The 16202-nt window shown below is 37.5% G+C and overlaps 1 protein-coding gene across 2 annotated transcripts in view; it reads left to right on the forward strand.

The window, feature by feature from the left end:
- Positions 1–16202, forward strand: part of Ncam2 (neural cell adhesion molecule 2) — a 419526-nt gene that overhangs the window by 219005 nt on the left and 184319 nt on the right. For both annotated transcript variants that reach the window (XM_021209390.2, XM_021209391.2), the window contains exons 2-4: positions 10119–10193; positions 12328–12534; positions 15302–15445. In XM_021209390.2, the coding sequence (XP_021065049.1) occupies positions 10119–10193; positions 12328–12534; positions 15302–15445 (426 nt within the window). The remainder of the gene's footprint in view (positions 1–10118; positions 10194–12327; positions 12535–15301; positions 15446–16202) is intronic.

The following is a 16202-nucleotide window of genomic DNA, read 5'->3' on the forward strand; positions in this document are numbered from 1 at the left end:
CTCTCTCTCTCTCTCTCTCCTTCTCTCTCTCATCCATACCTAAGTCTTCCTAAGCTCACTATATTTCTTCTCCCATGCTCAGCTTTGTGAATCTCAGCAACCTGTTCCACCCTCTTCCATTCAAGCTTTTTGTAAAGGGCGGTTCAAAGGAAACCCTTATCATTTGAAAAAGTGGAGCAAAGAAAATGGGTTTTAAAATATAAACAGCCAAGTGTTTATTGTACATTTAAATCATAGTGTCGTTTCTTTGTAGTTTCGATTACATTTATTTCAGTCAAAATATGACAATTACCATATATATTTCTGTCTTGTGATGGCAAAATACTTGTCTAATTGTATTTAGGAAAAGAAACTTAGAGTTGTATGTGAGATTTCTAGGAGCTATACAGGGCAATCTGGTGAGGAGAAATCTTCATCAAGGAAATGATTTAGCTGGTCACTGTGCTTCCTCAGAAACAGAAAATAGACAAAAACGGGAGCCAGGCTACCCGAATCTAATGTCGGTACAAAGTGACTTGCTCTTTTCTCTACAAGTCTCTACTTTCTAGTTCCACATTCTTCCACATCAGTCTTTCACACTGGAGGTTCAATTAATTCAAACATTATGGCATAGGTGGTCATTTCACATTTAAGCCATAACAGTCCACCTCTGGCCTACATAGAATATATCGAATCATGGCTGCTCTCTCATAATACAATGTTGCTCATTAATAATATATCCAGTTCTTAACGACCTCAATCCTGTTTAAAACCCCAAAGTCTCATCTGAGCCACTGGAGAATCTCTTAATTCTAAAGAGGTAAGCACCATTAGGACGCTACTTTAATTTGCTTCTGTGTGTCTTTAAACCTCTCTCTCTCTTTCTCTTTTTTTATTGGATATTTTCTTTACTTACGTTTCAAATGTTATCCTTTTTCCTGGTTGCCCCCCTCCTGGAAACCCCTTTTCCTGTCCTCCCTCCCCCTGCTTCTATGAGGGTGTTCCTCCACTCCTACCTCCCCGCCCTCAATCCCCCTTCACTGGGACAGACGACAAGGCCATCCTCTGCTACATCTGTAGCTGCAGCCATGTTTACTCCTTGGTTGATGGCTTAGTCCCGGGGAGCTCTGGGAGGTCTGGTTGGTTGATATTGTGGTTCTTCCTATGGAGTTGCAAACCCCTTCGCTCCTACAGTCTTTTGACTAACTCCTCTATTGCTCAGTTCAATGGTTGGCTGCAAGCATCTGCTTCTACATTTGTAAGGCTCAGGCAGGGCCTCTCAGGAGACAGCCATTTCAGGCTCCTTTCAGAATGCACTTCTTGGCATCTACAGGAGTGCCTGCGTTTGGTGACTGTATATGGAATGGATCCCCAAGTGGGACAGTCTCTGAATGACCTTTCCTTCAGTCTCTATTCTACATTTTATTTCCATATTTGCTCCCGTGAGTATTTCGTTCTCTCTTCTAAGAAGGACCAAAGCATCCACACTTTGGTCTTCCTTCTTCTTGAGCTTCATGTGGTATGTGAATTGTATCTTGGGTATTTGGAGCTTTCTGTTGTTGACTACAGAGTGCCTCTTATTACATTCTCAATTTCACTGAGTTTTACTCTTTCCTTTTAAATGAATTTTCATTTTCATTTGGAAGCCTCCAATCCATTTGGTCATCCCTTTAATATACCTTTACAACTTTTTCAGTTTAGAGCTAATCTGGACATAACTTGTCTAAGACTGTACAAAAGTTCATGCATTCTTCACCAATCTATGTTTTCCATCTTTCTATTCCCCTGATTTCTCTTTCTATCCTTGTTAAAGGATCATATCATAAGGAGTAACCATGTCATAGACTGAATAAATACGCTATCTTTAAATTTATTTGCATTTGCCTTGTGAATTTATCCACTGAGTTTCTTATGACTTTCTCAGCATAGGCATAATGTTAGGTATTTTATGAGTATCATACAAATTGTCTTTAATTCTAAATATAAAATTTGTTCCTCTTCCTAAGCCACACCAAACCTGTTTACTTTTTTTAGCCCTCTACTCTCTAAACTTACATCAGGATGTGTCCTATAGCTTTAGTTACAATGTCCTAGGACTTCTTCAGGTAAACCACCAAGGTGTAGCTATGATAAGGGTATAGATTCAAGATTTTAACAAATGACTTCCTTTATAAGTCTTCTAAAAATTAACCTTTTAAAAACTTTTGAGATTATGGTATAATTATATCATTTCCCCTTTCTTTTCCTCCCTCCACACTTCGCAAAGACCACACCTTACTCTCTTGAAAATTTCTTTACTTCTTTTACTATAGTATTTGTTATATATTCCTAGATATATAAAAATCAACATGTTCACACAATATAATGTTATTTTAATGCATATGAATTTAGTGCTGATCCTTTGGTATCAGATAACTAATTGTTATAATCTTTCTCCCCCTTCTCACACAAATATCGCTGAATCTTATGTGCAGGAAGTGTATTGTAGATTCATATGTTGGGACTGGGTTCCACGAATGTACATTTTGATTCATTGTACTTTTCTATAGTGGTAGGTGTTGATTCAAAGATCACATTCATTGATGAGGCATGGGAATGGCACTTCTCTTTGGGTATGAGGATAAGTGAACAATGCATAAAGACCAGGAGCCCTTAAGCCTGGATAGAATTGAAAACTTCCTCCTTCAGGATTAGCATTCAGGGTACCAGAATGCACAATACAAGATTGCAAAAGAGGGAATTAATAACATCAACGAGCTATGATGCGTGTGAACAACCAGCATGGCACTATCTGAAAGGATGCAGAAGACACAAACAAACCCTGGTTCTAACAACCTTCTCTGTAATTTAACTTAAGGACAATCCAAAAGAGATAAATCATACCTGTAACTGGAAATCTAGTGAACTACTCAGGACTAGTGAAGTCACAGCTTTTGGAGGGGAACTGTCTTAGTCAGGGTTTCTATTCCTGCACAGCATCATGACCAAGAAGCAAGGTGGGGAGGAAAGGGTTTATTCAGCTTACATTTCCATACTGCTGTTCATCACCAAATGATTCAAGACTGGAACTCAAGCANGTCAGAAAGCAGGAGCTGATGCAGAGGCCATGGAGGGATGTTCTTTACTGGCTTGCTTCCCCTGGCTTGCTCAGCTTGCTCTCTTATAGAACCAAGACTACCAGCCCAGGGTTGGTCCCACCCACAAGGGGTATTTCCCCTTGATCACTAATTGAGAAAATACCTTACAGCTGGATCTGATGTAGACATTTCCTCAACTAAAGCTCCTTTCTCTGTGATAACTCCAGCTGTGTAAAGTTGACACAAAACTAGCCAATACAGGAACCTATTACTACTATGTTGCTAACCTAAGATAAGACCTAACTACATTCATATGTCATTCTAATGGCGTCCTTCCCCTGCCCTCCTCTTCTGTCACAGCTTCCATGGAGTGATATGCTCCCATAATTATTGACAGTGGGTTAATGGTGATAACCTTTTCTTCTACAATCTCTTATATGATGATGAAGGGAATAGCTCCTGTCTAAGATGACCCACTGGGTTGTTCCCCTACTTTACCATTTGTTCAAGAGGACACTTTGTTTTTACATAGCAGAAGACTGCTAGAAACATTGCATCATATTTTCCATTTGAAACCCTTTTGTATCTTGAAAGAGAGCAATTGTACAATACTAATATAAAAGGTGTAGTCAAAATTAAATTTATTATAAGCCCTAAAAATTATTGTCATCCTTATCCAGAAGAAACCTACTTGTAGAGCTTCATAATGAAGGTTTGATCCCATGAACTAATACCAAAAAACAAACAAACAAATATACAAACAAAAAACCTGCATCTCTAGTTCAGGCAAACAACAGTAGAGGAGACAGAAATATGGCAAGAACACTGTGAAACAGTCTCTCTGAGAAATGACTTCATATACAAGACAAGAACAGTGTAAATGTCTGTTGACATGTTAAGGTGAAAGAGAGTATATTTCTAGACAAAGAATTACCGACACATAATGACTTCTAGGCGGAGAATTATGCTCCTCATGAATCTTCCCATGCCCAGAATGGAGAATGGGTTATATATAATTGTGTTCTTCACCAAGGGCTTATTGTGGCTATTGGCTGCTGCTCTATACACTGAGGCTAAGATATTATTGCTGAACAAAACATTTATCAATATCATTATAACAGAGAAAAGTTGAGCTGGTACTGAATGAAACGCTTCACCCCTACTGACTACTAAGTACTGACTACTGATTACTAACTACAGACTAGTGACTTACATTTATAGTAATGGAAAATATAGTAAATGATAAATAAAAGGTGAAAGGGAACCACCAACCCAGCTACAAATCCTGTGATCTACAAAGGGGATCTGCCTGTCTGATACATTGGTACAATTGTGGCACATATGTTGTGGTAATAGTCAATCACTTATTAGAATTAATACACACTCCATGAGAGGAAATACGTGACTTATACTACTCAGGTGGCCAAGAACTAGAGTCTCGATAAGCCATGAGCCTATGGAAGAACCAAATATTGTTCTGCTAAAGGAACACAGCAATAAAATGACTATTGGGGAAATTCTGCTATATCTCTTTGTGTGTGTGTGTGTGTGTGTGTGTGTGGCATGTGTGTGAATTCAGCAATAATGCGAGAAGATTCCTTTTTTCAGTAGTTGGTAATTATTACAGAAACCTTCAAGTGGACAGTGTGTAGAGAGTGACTTTGGAACACTTGTTCCTAAGCAGAATGTTGTCTTCATGTACTGGACACTCAGGTGTTTTTGCAGTAGAGGAGGAAGATTGTAAGAACCCAGGGGAGTGGATCTCTTGGTTCTCTCTGGAATCTCTCTGGCTATGAAAAGCACACTTAAGTATAGGTTCTATATCAGCAGTTGATGGCCACCACAAAATGCATTCCATGGTAGTTTTAGATTTTTTTTTTATCATACTGCTATGTTTTTACATTTTAAATCTTCTAACCTTTTATTTGATTTTATGGTTTGTGATTTTGTATTTTTATGAATGCATGTATGTTTCTGTGGTTTCTTATTTTATGTTATTTTTATTTGATCTTTCTCTCCTTGGTTTCTCCCCTCCCCTAGGAGAGAAAAAAGGCCTTAGATGGTGAGGAGGTGGGGAAATAAAGGGAGGTAGAGAGGAGGATTAGAACATACTGTATGGGATTTCGATAAGCATATATAAAATGACTTTCTGCTTTCAATTTTAGTTTGGACAGAATTTAAACCTTGGAAACCCAGATTTTTAAAAGAGTACAGATCCAGATGGCATTTCGTCAATTTGTATATGTGTGGTGGTCCAGGAACTTCACACTTGAAGCAAAGCTGGGATTTCATTTTTGGTCTCTGAGAATCATTGGAATTGCATGGCGGCAAGGCCTTTCCTTTTGGTGTGTTTCTAAAGCTGTAGCCACAAGTTTTGGTTCCCTGTCGAATATTTTTTCTCTTTGTAATTTTCTTTTATTTTCATTTTTATTTTTTAAATCATTTCTGTCCTTTGCATCTCAAATGATAACTCCCTTCCCACAAACCCCAAATCATACCAGCCCTCTTCCCTCTTACCCTTTGCCTCTATGAGGGTGCTCCCCCACCCACCTACACTCTCCCACCCTACTGCTCCAATATCCCCCTATGCTGGGGCATCAAACCTCCACAGGACCAAGGGCCTTCCCTCCCATTGATGTCAGGCAAGGTCATCCTCTGTTACATATATATCTGGAGTCCTGAATCCCTTCCTGTACACTCCTTGGTTGGTGGTCTAGACCCTGGGAACACTGGGTGCTCCTGCCAGTCAACATTGCTCCTCCTAAGGGGTTGCAACCCTCCTCTGCTCCTCCAGTCCTTCTACCAGCTCCCCAAATGGGGTCCCCGACCTCAGTCAAATGGTTGGCTCTAGGCATCCACATCTGCATCGGTCAGTTGCTGCAAAACCTTCCAAGGAACAGCCATACTAGGTTCCTGTCAGTAAGTGCCTGTTGACATCAGCAATAGTGTCTGGGTTTGGTATCTGCAGACAGGATAGATCCCCAGGTGGAGAGGTCCCAGATGGCTCTCCCTTCAGTCTCTGCTCCAATTTTGTCCCTGTCATTTCTGGGTTAAAAACTCTGAAATGGATGGGTAACCCCATCCTTCAACTGGGGGCCTTGCCTATCTACTGGAGGTGGTAATTTTCTTACCTCAGATCTTAGTTGGTGATAACCAAGTTGACAATGTTAAACATCTGAATCATTGCGTTCCTATGGCTCATATGCCACTTTTATATCTCTCACAGAGTAAAACTTTGACTCAGAAAACATTTTTTGGGGGGATGGAGAGGATGAAGGATTTAAGTTCTGAATTTCCTCCAAGTCCCAATTAGCCTGTTGTGAATTAGGAAAGATTTTCCCTCTTTTCTTTGTTACCCAATGACTTGAAAGAATAAGAGGTTCCTTAACACAAATTTGTTTTATTGTAATGACATTTCTATCCTCATCCCACATTACTGAGTCCCTGTTGTAGTATTATATCAACGTGGGTTGTTGACATAGGAGGACCTGGATATTAGGTAAATGGACATCACTTTAAGCCAATGATTTGTCAGCATGCTTTTAAACTTTGCCCTCCTCTTTCTCTTTCTTTCTTTGTTCTTTTCTTTTCTTTCTTTTCTTTTCTTCTTTACCTTTCCTTTCCTTTCTTTTTTTTCTTTTCTTTTCTTTTTCTTTTTTTCTACAGAGCATTGCACATGGTCAGGAGTTAGTATAGACCTTCCTTTTAATACCATAAACCAATGTTATAAAATTATTAGTAACTTAAGATGGTTAATCAAAGAAGCTTTCTGATTCTCCATACATTGCTGTGATACAAAGGGAGACGTGGAATCTAGTGATTTCACACGCCTTAGCCATAGTGCTGTTAAAACAATCACGGATGGCTGTCATGAAGCTCTATTCCTCGTGTGACCCCTAAGTCTGTGCTTTCTTATTTCTGATAACCTGGGTGGATGTGAGAACTTGGAGAGTGGCAGGGCTTTGTTGTGGAAGAAGAAATATTTTAGCGAAGTTCCATTTCCTAATGTTTATTTGTTCAAAGGTATCCTTCTATGTGTTTGTATATCTACTTTAGCTGCATATCTTTGTGGACAGCCTTGAAGACCTGATATAGAAGGCATATCAAATTATTTTTCTTGATTTTTTTATGAAATAGGTCTGGATGCAGAATCACATATTTTTACCAATCATCCCACAGAGCTTGTTTTAAAGATATATAGCCTCAGGACAAAACTAATTACAATATTCGACCATGAATCAGAGCTGGGAGTCCAAAAACAATTAAAATGTGTGTTTTTATGTTAATTATAGGGGAAGGAGGAATACAAATTCTACACTAATGAAAATTGCCTTCCAATATGTTTCCATAAGATCTGACTAATTGCAGATCTCTTTCTTACCAAAGTCTGCCTTAGGAATCCTTAGACTAAGCTCAGTGTAGCTTCAGCAAAGTGTCCTACTCTTTAGGGCTTGTCTGACTTTTACTGACTTAGTTACTTTTAGGAGGTCTATAGCTGTTACCTAACCATCATGCTATCCCGAAGCCTTCCACAATATCTTGGCCACCATTTCAGAGTGGTTTGTGGCCCGTGAAAAGGAGAGGGAAAGGCAAGAAGAAATAGTGCAGGTTGCTTGCTCCTTTTGTGGGATAGAGAGAAGTCTGCAAGCACTTCATCTTCCATTGAGTTAAAGTTCAGAGATGATAGACACCAACCAATTGTACCTTCTGACTGCCAGATCACCAGTTATTCCCAGCATGAATCACAGAGCACTTGCTGATAGCTCTGGGCTCTTTTTTTTTTTTTTTTTTTTTGAACAAGGAATTAGGACAGTAACTCATGGATACTGATAGAAATAGAGGCAGTTTATTAAGAGGAAGAGAATTACTCCTGGGAATGAAACTGAGCTAGAGAGCTGGGAAAAGGTTTGAACTCAAAGGGGCAGAGTCCTGGGGGTATAGGCTCTTCATAAGCAATTTGCGTAACACCATTTTCTCCCACATTTACTTTTCATACATTTTTCTTACTTTTGCGTCACAACCATAAAATCTGTAGATATCACAGGAACCTGATAAGGTGGGTAGCAGTAGACAGAAATGCAAGACTCTGGTTTCACTTCAAGAATGAATGTTTTTGTTGTTGTTGTTGTTGTTGTTGTTGTTGTTGTTGTTGTTTTTATTTTTCCCATTGTTGATCATTCAATGGTTAGAAACAGCACAGAAGACAGAGTGATCTACAGCATATATGACCCCTTATCTGAGGTCCTCTTTGGCTCTCTCTCACCGTTGTGGCCTTGTTTGGCCTTGAAAGGCATTCTTCTTAGACTCTAGTTCCTGTCTGCAGTTTCCCACACTTAAGCAACAATATCTGAGACAGGGGTTGCACCCCAGAGAGACCATCTGACTCCAATTCATGTGTTCTATCACATGCAGGCAGCTCTGCAGAGGAGAGATTTCCTATTTGTCTACTGCCTGCCTGTTCATGTTAGTCCTAACTCACTCCCTGATCTTCTGTACCTCTTCCTTGAATCAGGATAAACAAAACAAGACTTCAAAGTCCCCATCTAGTGACCATCGTATTCCACGTAAGATGCAGTTTCAAAAGGAACAACAACCATTCGAGTCACTAGCCTCAAGAGGGACATAAGGCGCTATATAGATTAGAGTTCATATAATCCAAAGCGTATTTGGATCTCATGTGATTATTGAATATACATGAAACTTATTTAATGCTCATATTAAGCAAGCCTATTTTATCAACATTGATTTACTCGTGACAGAAAAATATTCAAGTCCTCTCTTCTAGATTGTTGAAATGTTTTGAGTATACATTTCATTTTTTAAGTATTTCAGAAGAGTTATGTTTGCAACCCAGTCTAAAATATATATTTCTTGTTGTCTCAGCTGCTATTCGTTGTTTCTTACACTATTATTTTTCTTTTAATGTCAGCCCATGATGATACTGAATAGAACCTCATTTATAAAAAAAAAAAAAAAAAAAATCAGAAGTCTAGGCTGTACTGTGAGCCATACAAGGGCATTTATGCTACCACAGCTGACCTTAGCCATTCTTGCCATTCTAGTTTGGCTACTATCTTCTTTGGCTTTTTCCTGAGAATGCAGATAATAATTAAAATCATGAGCCTCATTGTGAAGAATTCTTGTGGATATAAGCACCATGCTCAGAAGAGGCAAATCTACTTGTTGCCTCTGTTTATTGGAGTATAGATGTCTCTATCTTCTTCAGGCATGTAGAGTGGATGTTACTCGGGTTTCCTGTTGTGTGTTTTATGGACCACCAATGTACACAATACTAACATGGGCCCTAAGTTACTGCAGTTGTGTGCAGGAGGAAGAAGCCTTTGTAAACTCTGATTCCTAAGTCCTGGCACAGACTTCAGTAGTTTTTCTATTTACTCCTTGCACTCATGTTACCTTATTAAATGCTTTCCTATCAAATTCTAAGAGGAGGGGAGTATAGATTTCATAGAATGATTTTACTATGTAGTCTTTCCCTTCATTAGATATAGGTCTGACAATTTTTATGAGAGTAACATTTTGATGGTCTTCTAAAATTCTAGAATTTCCACTATTTTAATTTCAAACTTGCAAATAAGTATTTAAGATTGAAAACACTTGATCAGTGTCTCTAATAATATTAGAGGTACTTATGAATATTTCTTTTCATACAATTACCCTGAATAAGGTGCCATTTCCTGCATTTGGTTCTTTTGTAAGGATTTAGTAAAACAGCTTACTTACATATTTTGTTAAAATGATCTAAGATTTGATTTGATGAAAAGTCTGACTGGTGGGTGGAACTTTCCTTTACATAATGCACAATATGGCTAATCAAGTAAGATCTATATGATAGCTAAATATGATTCAATCCATTATATCCCTAACAGAAACTTAATGAATAAATATAAGTAAATGCTATGTATAGAATGTTAGCAAATACATACTACTGTAATGTATAACATTGTTAAAATGTATTTATAAAATTTACATTTTTTACAAAGTGAATAATGAAAAATTCACAATTAACCCCAAATTAACTGTTACTCAAATATTGTTTTTCAGCTCTTCTTCAAGTGACAATTTCACTTAGCAAAGTAGAGCTTAGCGTGGGTGAATCTAAATTCTTCACATGTACAGGTATGTACTCAGATAATACCCCTTGTGCTTGCAAAGTTTATAAAGGATGTTGGATAAATTTATGTAGTTAAAACTGATGTCACTAAAAATAACATTTTATTTGTTATATGATTAGAAAATGTTGGAGGCAGAGGCAGGCAGATTTCTGAGTTCAAGGCCAGCCTGGTCTACAAAATGAGTTCCAGGACAGCCAGGGCTATACAGAGAAACCCTGTCTTGAAAAAACAAAGAAAAAAAATAAAGAAAAAAGAAAATGTTGATGATGGTTAAGTATTGGCATTATGTAATGTATGATTTACTTATTTGATATCAAAGTAGCTAATTTTTATAAAATTACATTATAAAATATAATCTGGACCTTAGAATTTTCTATTATTTAAATATTGTTTCTATTTAAATAGCCATACTAGGATTAATTTGAACTCTAAAACTGAATGTTGTTGGCTATAAGTAATGAATAAATTATATATGACACTGCATAATTCTAATGCATGAAGGAGTACATGACTAAATAAGATACATGTGTTTGATATATATATATATGTGTGTGTGTGTGTATGTGTGTGTGTGTATGTTATAAAATAATTTTTTACTTCAGAAACAGTTTTGGAAAAAATGTGATATTTAAACAGTATATTACATGATCTGTACAAGATTATTTGATTCCCTTTCCATTTCATTAGAAGACAAAAATTTTCAGATAGCCCTGATGTACTTGATAGGAAATCTTTATTTTACTTTATTATAGATATCTCAAATGAACACACCATTTCTCTACTCATATTAAGCATATTCACACTTATGAACATAAGCAATAAAAATAACTTTTATTTACTCAGATATGATTGCTCTGTCTGCGTGAATGTCTACATGACAGATGAAGGCATCAGATCTCTTTACAGGTAGTCCTGAATCACCATGTGATTACAGAGAATTGAACTCAGGGACCTCTGGAAAAGCCATCAGTGTTCCTAACCACTGAGCTATCTCTCTATCCCAATCATAAGCCTTTATATATGAATATTCAAAATTATTCATTCAGTGATAAAGTAACTTAGGAGGCTATTTTTAGTTTGTATCTCTTTCTGAATATAGTAAAATAATGTAAATATAGATTGCCATAAATATCTATAACATATATAAGACAAATTTTTTATTCCTTGGATCCATCTACATTATTTTGCAGAGAAATATATTTATGAACAGTTTCATATTAGTAAGATAAGAATGAGTGACTTTCTTCAGAGGTCTGTTGCTGTTGTCTTTATATATTTGCCCATTCCTTTTGAGGGAATACATATTATGATCTTAGATAGCCTCTTTAGGAATCAGATGAAATCCTTGTTTTTAAATGAAAACAAATGCAGGAAGCTTCCGTTTTTATAAAGTGGTTAATGACCTAGATTCTGAAACATTAATGTTTATGCTGTAATCTTTTGGTTGGAATTGCTAAGCACCATTAGTGCTATTTGTATGTATTCTAATTGTTATATGATTAAATAGTTAATAATTTTAGGTTAATACGACAGAATAACTCATTTCCATTGGGAAAACACATTAGGATTCTTTTTAAGGCAATTAGCCTTTTCTGTACAACTTGAACAATTTGGAAAATTAGCTCAAAATTTAGAAATATCAATGGCCAAAGACTATTTTACAAGATTCTTACATGTTTATAAGCAGTTACTTATTTATGCCAACACTGTTGGTACTTCTTGGCCTTAGCAATGAGAACGGAGCTTATGAAATCATCTTAGCATTTTCTTTCTCTTTAGAAATATCTATCAGTTGGGTTGTATCTGCCTAAGGCACTTTTAACATTTTGTGCAATAATAACACATGTATTATGACTGTTATGTTTCAATTCTCGCAGCTTAATTTCTAGTCATATATTCAGACGAAATGTCTGAAGAATGCTTACATGGACCAGACGGAGTCCTTAATGTTGCTTAAACAAAGATGAACATTTGTCTTAACATTTGTGTTTACTTTCAGTTTTGTACAAGTTTCAGATTTTCAGGCTTCTATTTACACTCTTTTTTCTAAAATGGTGAAATTGTTACGTAATAGCAAATGCCACTGTGAAAACAAACATTCAAAATTGATTTTCAAACATTTGTTTTCCTCTCTGCAGCCATTGGTGAGCCTGAGAGTATAGACTGGTATAACCCTCAAGGAGAGAAGATCATTTCAACGCAGAGGGTTATGCTACAGAAGGAGGGTGTCAGGTCGCGACTCACCATCTACAACGCAAACATAGAAGATGCAGGGATATATCGCTGTCAAGCGACAGATGCCAAAGGACAGACACAAGAAGCTACAGTAGTGTTGGAAATTTACCGTAAGTTGTGCATTTATGTTTTGGGTCATTGAAACAGCAGTTTCATTACAAAGGATTCAAACACATTAACATATACTTAATAAAAACTGTCACTGTGTAATAAATTTGAGGGAATTGAAGCCCATATGTTTAAATCAGAAATGTCTCACTCTCTATAATTTTGATTTTTTATCACTATGAAAATAAGATGTATTAAAAACTAAAATAAACTTTCCCTATGGAAGGTCTTCATCTTTGGCTACCTCTATTCTGTCACGTTAAAATTTTCAGGAAAAGATATTTCCTTTCCTATGGTGGTTGGTCTGATTTTTTTTTTTAATTTAGTTAATAATTTATAGCATAATTTTTTAAAAGAGTTTTTATAACTTTTTAAATTATGCATAAAATCCTTTGTGATTTATTTACTAAACTAAATTTGAATTAATTTTGCTGCAAAAACATTTAATAGTTTTGTGGAAAAAACAATCTTTGCTGTGTCCACTTCAGGATCCATATGCCCCACTGCTAGGAGTCTCAACTAGAGTCATCCCCATAAACATCCTAGAGCCTCTCTTTATCCCAGGTCTCTCTCAAATATCCTAGAGATTGGCCTTTCAACAAGTTCTGTTCTCTCTCCCTAGATCTCCCTACACTTGATCTTACCCCAGCCCAGCCCCCACAACCTGGCTCCCCTCCTTGTCCTCTCTCCAATCCAGTTCTTTCACTCCATCCACCTCCTATTTCTATTTTCTTTCCCCTTCTTCTCTGCTCTGAGAAGCGGGATCCCCCCTCTGAGTATCACCACTCTCCTTGTTCTTGCACCATACCCCCCACATTCACACACACACACACACACACACACACACACATTGCCTATCATGTTACTGTAGGACTAATTACATCCTCTCTCCCTGAGACCAGATAAGGCTGCTGAGTTAGGGAGACCAGGTCCACAAGTGGGGAACAGATTCAGGGACAGCCCTCACTACAGTTGTTTTGAGAATAGCACGAAGATCAAGCTCTTCATCTGGTAGTTATGTGTGAGAGACATAGGTCCAGTTCCTGCTAGCTCTTTGGTTGGCGATTCATTCTCTGGAAGCTCCCAAGAGTCCAAGTTAGTTGACTCTGTTGGTTTTTCTGTGGATTCCTTGTCCTCTTTGGGTGCTCAATCCACTCCCACCTCTTACATAGGACTTTCAGTGCCATCTAATGTTCGGCTGTAGGTTTCTTCATCTCTGCTTTGGCTGTTGGATGGAGCATCTCAGAGGACAGTTGTACTAGGCTCCTGTCCACAAGCATAAATAAGTATCATTAGTAGTGTCAGGGGTCAGTGCTTGCCCTTTGGATGGATGTTAATTTGGGCCAGCCATTGGTTGGCTATTCCCTCAGTTTCTGCTCTATCTTTGTACCTGCACATGTTGTGGGCAAGACACATTTTGGGTCAAAGGTTTTGTGAGTGGGTTGAATTGGGGGGAGGATCTGCATGTCAGGGTACAGGGATGAGTGTGAACAGTGATTATAGGATGAAAGTGAACATAAATATATATGTATATATTTTATATTAAAATATTAAAAAGTGTTTGAATCTGTACTGATTCATTAAGACAAGACACTTTTTGATATATGATCCATATTGTTCTAAGTCTTATACTATGAACAATATAAATTTATAGTTGTTATATATACAGACAATAGAAATTCATAGAAAATAAATATAGGAGGCAGTTTAGAGAATTCAGAGTTGAAGTGGGAAGTTAAATTACAGGTCAGCAAATACCACAATAGATAATATCTTAATGTCCATCATATATGCTTATTGTGCATGGCACTGTGATACAATGACACTTGGACGCAAGTACACAATTGTGCCAGACACATCTCCGCCATACTCATAACTCTCGAATCATTCAGTTTCCACCCACTCACTCACTAGCCCCTCTGCTCCCCTCTGTGATTTCTCTTCAATTATAATATCGCATTACATACATGATTTTATTTGTGACAAAGTTCTGTAGGCCATGATGTAAAAGCAAAGACAAACTTGGGATCCACTTTTTTTTCAGCTACCATCTCCACTCTGCTAAAATTAAAATATTTGTCACCCAATGCTCTGGCTATGCCTCAGATACCAGTTTCTCCCCAAGTATTGAGGATGGAAAGCTTAGACCTCAGTTTGAAGTGTATATGGGGTTGAAGACTTAAAGACTGAGGACTCTGTTCTCAGACAGAATGGTGGAATTTCTAGACTCCTGGCTTCCTGTTTTGATGCTCAACCTTGAACTCTTCTCCATACTTGGAATGCATTGAAAAGAGTGGGTGCTCCAAAACAAACTATTGGGACAGCTTAGTGTTGAGCTTTCAGCTTCCAAGACAGTATATTAGGTAAATGCATTTTACTTAAAAAAAAAAAAAGAAAGAAAAAAGAAAGAAAGAAATAAAAGAAAAAGAAAGAAAGAAAGAAAGAAAGAAAAGAAAAGAGAAAGAAAGAAAGAAAGAAAGAAAAGAAAAGAAAAGAAAAGAAAAAGAAAGAAAGAAAGAAAGAAAGAAAGAAAGAAAGAAAGAAAGAAAGAAAGAAAGAAAGAAAAAGAAAGAAAGCAAGCAAGCTTAAGAAAATACAGGCAAAACCATGTTCTTGGTGTCCACTGGCAGTGTGTTAAGAACCCTGAGATCACTCTTTATAAAGTTCTTAAATGTCTAGATCCTCACTACACTAGCAATCATAGATGGCAGTGTGTTGAGTTAAGTAAGCGATAAATCTTTTACCAGTGGTTTTATTTTCTTGACACAGAAAAACTCACCTTCAGAGAAGTGGTATCCCCTCAAGAGTTCAAGCAAGGAGAGGATGCAGAAGTGGTTTGCAGAGTGAGCAGTTCCCCCGCGCCTGCGGTCAGCTGGTTGTACCACAACGAGGAAGTCACCACCATCCCCGACAGTTAGTATTTTGGTAACTCTCTAAGTTATATGTTCTAAAAATACTTCTAGTTTTACAGCTATGCAGCTTCTGTATTATAGTAACAGAAACTAAGCGTCAGGCAAGGTACTAGAGGCCAGTGTGCCCAGCACTCAGAAAGATCACCCAGGAAGGTTGTGATTTTTTTAAGACAGTCTGGGCAACACATCAGCAATCTGATTCTAAGAAACAAATATGCAAACAACAACACAAGATGATGCAAATTTCACTTCAAAATTCAAACAATTCTAAAGCCTAAACTTAGGTGCACCTTTGCTGAACTCTGGTCTTTGGGTCAAATCCTGTTCCCTTGTTGGTTTTAATAAGATAGCAAGTTAAAGTCACAAGGCTTGCCATGAGGCCATGTGCCTGTAATTTCAACACCTGGAGGAAAGATGCAGAATAATCAGGACTTGAAGGGCACCAGAGTCTCATAATACTTCCAAAACCGACCTGGAAAGCCTGACTACATCTAAACAAACAAAAACAAAACAAAATTCAAACCAAACAAAAACGACAAAACCAGGAGAAGTGGACAAACACACAGGCAAGCATAAAGAGTCATTTTCTAAAGCTATGTGTTGTGTGTGGCAGACTTGGCAGCAGAGTTTATATGTGATCAAACATAGAAAGGCAAAAACTCAGTGTAGGGACTGGTGAGATGGCTCAGCGGGTAAGAGCACCCGACTGTTCTTCCGAAGGTCCAGAGTTCAAATCCCAGCAACCACATGGTGGCTCA

This window comes from Mus pahari, chromosome 12 (genome assembly GCF_900095145.1).
Source record: "Mus pahari chromosome 12, PAHARI_EIJ_v1.1, whole genome shotgun sequence".
Classification (NCBI taxonomy): Eukaryota; Metazoa; Chordata; class Mammalia; order Rodentia; family Muridae; genus Mus; species Mus pahari.